Source organism: Odontesthes bonariensis, chromosome 3 (assembly GCF_027942865.1).
Source record: "Odontesthes bonariensis isolate fOdoBon6 chromosome 3, fOdoBon6.hap1, whole genome shotgun sequence".
Lineage (NCBI taxonomy): Eukaryota > Metazoa > Chordata > Actinopteri > Atheriniformes > Atherinopsidae > Odontesthes > Odontesthes bonariensis.
Window position 1 is genome coordinate 35,029,705 of NC_134508.1, and position 5,833 is coordinate 35,035,537.

Consider the following 5,833-nt stretch of genomic DNA (forward strand, 5'->3'; position numbering starts at 1 on the left):
CAAATTTTCATTTGATTTGTTTGTTTTAGTTGTCGTTGTCATCGTTGTTGTTTGTTTGTTCGATGTTGTTTTATACTGTGTTTCTTTGTATATTTTGTTTTAGTTGTCGTCGTTTGTTTGTTCGATGTTGTTTTATATTGTGTTTCCAGGGCCGTTTCTAGCTTTGTGGGGGCCCTAGGCAAGATACAGTTTGGGGGCCCCTAGTTTGTCAAACTACAATGAAGAGATTCCTAACCCTTTAGATGGAACACTAAGATCAATTACACTTTATGAGCAAAACAGGCTAGAGTTTAAATTAAACATCTTAAGTTGAACCACTCAGGCAAGTGAAACTAATAAGAATATATAATATAAAGAAAACAATAAATAAAATATTTTGAGTTTTTTAAAATATTAAACTGTAATGTACAGCGTCCCTTTAAAGATTGTACCCAATTACAAAGTAGATAGTTACTTTATTGATCCCGAAGGAAATTCAAGCATCCAGTAGCAGACATAAAGCAAAAAAAATGTTTATACAATTAAACACTTTAAAAACAATCTAAGAATTTAAAAAACTAGTTTAAAAATCTTAAGTGACAGAGTGAATTAAGACCAAAATGAAATATAAAGTGACCAGTGAAATACAGAAGCGCCATCACTTAAAGCTGTTGTACATCCTGATGGCCAGAGGAACAAAAGAGCTTTTGAAGTTGTCACTTTTAAGAAGTTTCTGCATTTATCTACACATTGTACTAGTTAAAGTATTAAAACTAAGGAAAATGATTCACTGCCACAATATTCTAAAACAAACAGGATGCCTAATATTTGTATATCACTAAACTAACAGTAGAACACTTCTAGAGGCCTATGAATAACACACCAAACTTAGTAAATGAATCCTAAGTAATGCCAAAATCGTGTCAAATACCTGAGAGACGACTTCCACTGAACAATGACAGAGCAGGACAACAACCAGCCTCCCTCCCTGCTAGAATCTGAATAAACCAGAGTCAATCAGTCATTCCCGTGGCAGGACTGACTGTCATTCTCATCTTAATATAAGCAAACTTTCATGAGGCAAACACTGAAGCCGAGTTTATAACGAAATTCCAGCCAGGTACACAACATTTATCCGAGACTAGCTAGCAGGACAAATAAACACAAAAAACGTCCCCCCTCCAGCTATCCAGCCCACATCACCCAACACATGCCTTACCTTTGTCCTCAGGCCGTTTTTCTTCCTCCATTTTTCCGCGACACTACTATAACTTCTTTTTTATGCCATTACGGCGTTTGTCTTGTTAACTTTTCTCGCTTTTTAGGGGAATGATGGGTAGATGTCAATCATTCCCGTCACACCTGTTGGCGGCCTGCTGCGCCACTCAGCGTGTGACAGTGCTGTACTTTACACAAACTCTACACACGGTCGCCAGCATTCGTAGATTTTGTTCGTAACTCCAAACTTTTCGTCAAATCCAATCGCTAACCAAGCCTAGGTTGCTGACGTTAGCTGGCAGCAATATCACTGAACGCTAGGTTAGCGAAACAATTACACCAAAAACACAAATTTACCAGCAAGGGATGCACGAGCGTCATCTCTCCCTTTTCTTTTCTTTCTTTTGTCAGCGCCAGAATCATGTGGCCTTTTACTTGACATTCTAAATCTTCTTCACTGTTAACGGGCATAACTCGGAAAACGTCAGGTAGGAGGATGCTCCACCACCTCCGATGCGGTAACTTTGAAGACTGTACCATTTCAGGAAGGGGGTGAGGGGTGTGGGTGGGGGGGTGGGGGGTGGGGGGTTATAGATAAGGTAAACACATCTAATTTGCCCAAATGGAGTAATAGGGAACACAATAAAGAAAAACAACGTTGGGCCTGTTCATAACTATTTTTTATAATTTCTTTAATGTAATAATATAATAACTATCATGAAATTTTGTTTTAACAACCTTAATTTTGGGGGGCCCCGCCAGGTACTTGGGGCCCTACGCGCTCTGCGTACTCTGCGTATGCGGAGCGGTGGGCCTGTGTGTTTCTTTGTATGTTTTGTTTTTGTAGCAGTAAGTAAGGAAAGACTTGGTTGGGAGAAATAATGAAAATACATTGTCATGAGAAGACAGACCTGAACGAGCCTCTGTCTCCCATAACTGTATACTAATTACTCCCCCAACTGTTTGTCTCATTTCAGTGCACTCTTTACTGGCCGACTCGGACCTGAGAGACGCGGGTTCTTTGGTGGATTTGGTTTGAATTGGGTCTGGTTTTGCTGCAAATGATCGGCGATATTTGGCAAATGTATTTGCTTGGTTGTCTTCTCAGGCCCCTGTTTCATTGTGCTGTTCTTTTTGAGTGCATTTTTTATCAATCTATAGTGGTCTATGGGCTTCGGAGTCACAAATGTCACTGGTTTGATGTCGATCTGTTTTTGTTTCTGCACCCAGGCTGATATGGGTGGAAATTGCCTATCCTCAGTCGTCATCCCAGGTTTTTGTTCCACAGGTTTACGGAGTCTGATCAAACGAGATGCAAATCTAGTCGAACCTGAGGGACAAGGAGTCAGAGGCGGACGTGGGCTAAACTGGGTTGGTGTTTGCTGCAAATCTTTGATGGGTGGTAAAAGTGCATGGCTGGTTATGTTCTCAGGCCTTTTTTGTACTGTTCTGTTCTGTCTCAGGGCACTTTTTATGGATCTAGTTGAGTCTGTGGGGTGTGGGGTCAGAGGTGGACGTGGTTTGAAGTGGATCTGTTTTTGCTGCACGCAGGCTGTGATGGGTGGTAATGGTCTATCCTCAGTTGTCATCCCAGGTTTTTGTTCCACAGCTTTACGGAGTCTGATCAAACGAGATGCAAATCTAGTCGAACCTGAGGGACAAGGAGTCAGAGGCGGACGTGGGCTGAACTGGGTTGGTGTTTGCTGCAAATCTTTGATGGGTGGTAAAAGTGCATATCTGGGTATGTTCTCAGGCCTTTTTTGTATTGTTCTGTTCTGTCTCAGGGCAATTTTTATGGATCCACTTGAGTCTGTGGGGTGTGGAGTCAGAGGCGGACGTGGGCTGAACTGGGTTGGTGTTTGCTGCAAATCTTTGATGGGTGGTAAAAGTGCATGTCTGGTTATGTTCTCAGCCCTTTTTTGTACTGTTCTGTTCTGTCTCAGGGCAATTTTTATGGATCCAGTTGAGTCTGTTGGGTGTGGGGTCAGAGGTGGACGTGGTTTCTATGTGATGGGCAACTGATCTCTGATGGGTGGTAAATGTATATCTTTTGTTTTCTCAGAACTCTGGTTGACTGGGTTTTTGTTTCTGAGCAAACCATTTGCAGGTCTTCCTGAGACTGGGGGATGCGGGATGGGTGGTAAACGTGCATGCTGGATTGTGTTTCTAGGCCTCTGTTCTACTGCGCTGTTATTTTTGAGTGGTGGCAACCGTATGTTTCCTGATGATTGCTTTGAATACCTGGTGGCAGGCAGAGGTTGTGATGGAGATACTTTATCGATGATCCCTGGTATGGTCTGTGACAAGGGTTGGGCCTTACTGATAAGGATCTGTTGGCACTCTTCTTTGTGCTTTAGTTGTCGAGTGCAATCTTGCCTTCCTGTAACCATCAGACTTTCTATGACTTCAACTTCTTCTATATATCTACTAATCTGGTGAGTAACTTTATTCTGGATCCTAAATCCAGGCACATGTTTATATAGAATGGGTCCCGGGAGTTCATATGGTATTATGTCTATCAAATGTCTAAAAAGGGGATCTCTTCCAACCAATTCTCGAATATCAGTATCACAATCAGTAGATGTTTTGGGAAAGGTTTCTTCCTTTGGGGCGTTGACTTGTTCTTCCTGTTCCTTGTCAATGTTCTCCCTTATTTGACCTTGTGTAGTATTGGACCCCCATTGATCTTTCCCGAAAAGGCCAACAAACTGACCAGTATTTGTCCATTGCTTAATATTCTTCTGCCCTGTAGTGACTATGTTTGCACAAGCATTATCACAAGCAACACAGACCAGCTCAGAACGGCAAGCCTGCCAAGACGCCAACAGTGGAGGTGATTGCAGTGACACACGCCATGGCCCAGTATCTGCTTCTGTTTTGTATCCAAAGTTTTGAATATCCCACAAACAAATCCTTCCAGTGCTGTCACCAGTCACAAGTGTCTTCTCAGATTCATCAGTTATCATGTAGGTAATAACTGCATTGCTTACCACCGCCTTAAACTTTCCTATTTGTCCTCCTTTAGCCTTAACTGACCAGGCACCGATGTAACCACCTGCTGAGATTAGCAGTGTGGCTGTTCCAATATCAACCTCCCTTGTCTTCAAAGATACAACAAAGGGGCGTACATTCTCGTCATTCTCCTCCTCTGTAGGATTAGACTGATCCAGTCTTTTGACTTTCTTTTTAGTTGGTATCACACCTGAGTGACCTGTATCCCTAAATGTCAGGTGTGTTCGGAGGCTCTCTCTTGTTTTTAGATAGTAAACAGCATCTAAAGACAATGTATCCCACATGACAACATTTCCCTCATTAGATGCAGTAATCAAAATTTCCTTGTGGAGTTCCATGGAGCAAATATCATTCAATAAGTGGTGCTCCAAAAATATGTTTTCTCCTCCTTCAATGTCCAGCCTAAAGATGGTCTTGCATTTCTTTGCTGAAACAAATATTTTGCTGTCTTTACAGATAATCTGGGTCACATCTTTTGGCATTTCAACGGGGAGGACTTTGAGCTCCTGCCCGTTACTGAAGTTCCATAGTTTCACTTTCCCATCGGGAGATATTGTGATGACTTGACGTTGGGCTTGATCGAAGGCAATAGCAGTGTGCCCAACAGACTTTTCTGGAGTGACTCTAAACTGCATTGCTGCCTTTCCTGTAAGAACATCCCACACAGTCACAATACCACTCATGCAAACAGAGACAATCTGCTTGTAAATGTTGTGGTATAGCACACTGCACACAGGCATGTTGTGGGACGTTAAAGAATTATGAAAATCATTTGTTCCTCTCCCTAGACATTTGGCTATATCCGAGTTAGCCAGGAACAACTCGTTGTTGTATATGTTGTAATATACAGTGGAAATTGGGGCCTCTTTCATGCCCACAATAAAAATCCTCTGCCGGCAGGTCCAGTCACCGTCGGACCATATACGTACATTTTTATCAGTAGATAAACTGACAAAGACATTCTCTGTTGGATTATAAACTATATTTGTGATGGCTGTTTTATGTCCTTTTAATATCTCTTCGCATGATGATGTTTTGTGGGGGAACCACACCCGCAGAAGGCCATCTTTGCCACCAGTCATTATAAAATGTGACCAAGGGGAATATTCAGCACAGGTAAAGAACTTGTCATGGTCCCTGCATTCAAAGACTTTTTTAGAGATTTTGGGTCTGACAGACTCAGGGCATGTGCTTAAAGTAACAACGGCCATGGATTTAGATGATTCACCACAGATGATGAATGATTCCATACAAGGAAAGTATTGCAAATTTCTGAATGTTTCAGGAAAAATGGGAATCCTGAAAGAAACAAAATCTTTGGAAACAGTCTTTAGGAGGGATGAAGTGTATGCAACTGGATAGTGCCCCAGGGTTTTTTTCTCAAACATGTTTTTGCAAAAGAGCCCATTTTCACACACATCGTAGGAAATGAATACGGATAAAAATCCTTCTGAATCTCCAAAGGAAAACATACCTTTTTTCTCACTGTGGCTGTAGTTAATGGTTTGGATTCTTTTGTCTTCATCCACAATTAAGCAGAATGAAATTCTCAATAATTCTGGGATTTTGTTACATTCATAGAATAGCAGTTCTCTGTCAGATGTTGCGACAGCCAGCTTCTCGA

At 41.7% G+C, this 5,833-nt stretch overlaps 1 protein-coding gene across 1 annotated transcript in view; it reads right to left on the minus strand.

The window, feature by feature from the left end:
* Nucleotides 1-2,838: 2,838 nt before the first annotated feature.
* The window catches only part of LOC142376975 (WD repeat-containing protein on Y chromosome-like), a 4,103-nt gene continuing 1,108 nt past the window's right edge, over nt 2,839-5,833 (minus strand). The window contains exons 2-4 of the mRNA XM_075460681.1: nt 3,747-5,825; nt 3,439-3,494; nt 2,839-2,848 (exon numbers count right to left, since the gene is read on the minus strand). Of these exons, the coding sequence (XP_075316796.1) occupies nt 2,839-2,848; nt 3,439-3,494; nt 3,747-5,825 (2,145 nt within the window). The remainder of the gene's footprint in view (nt 2,849-3,438; nt 3,495-3,746; nt 5,826-5,833) is intronic.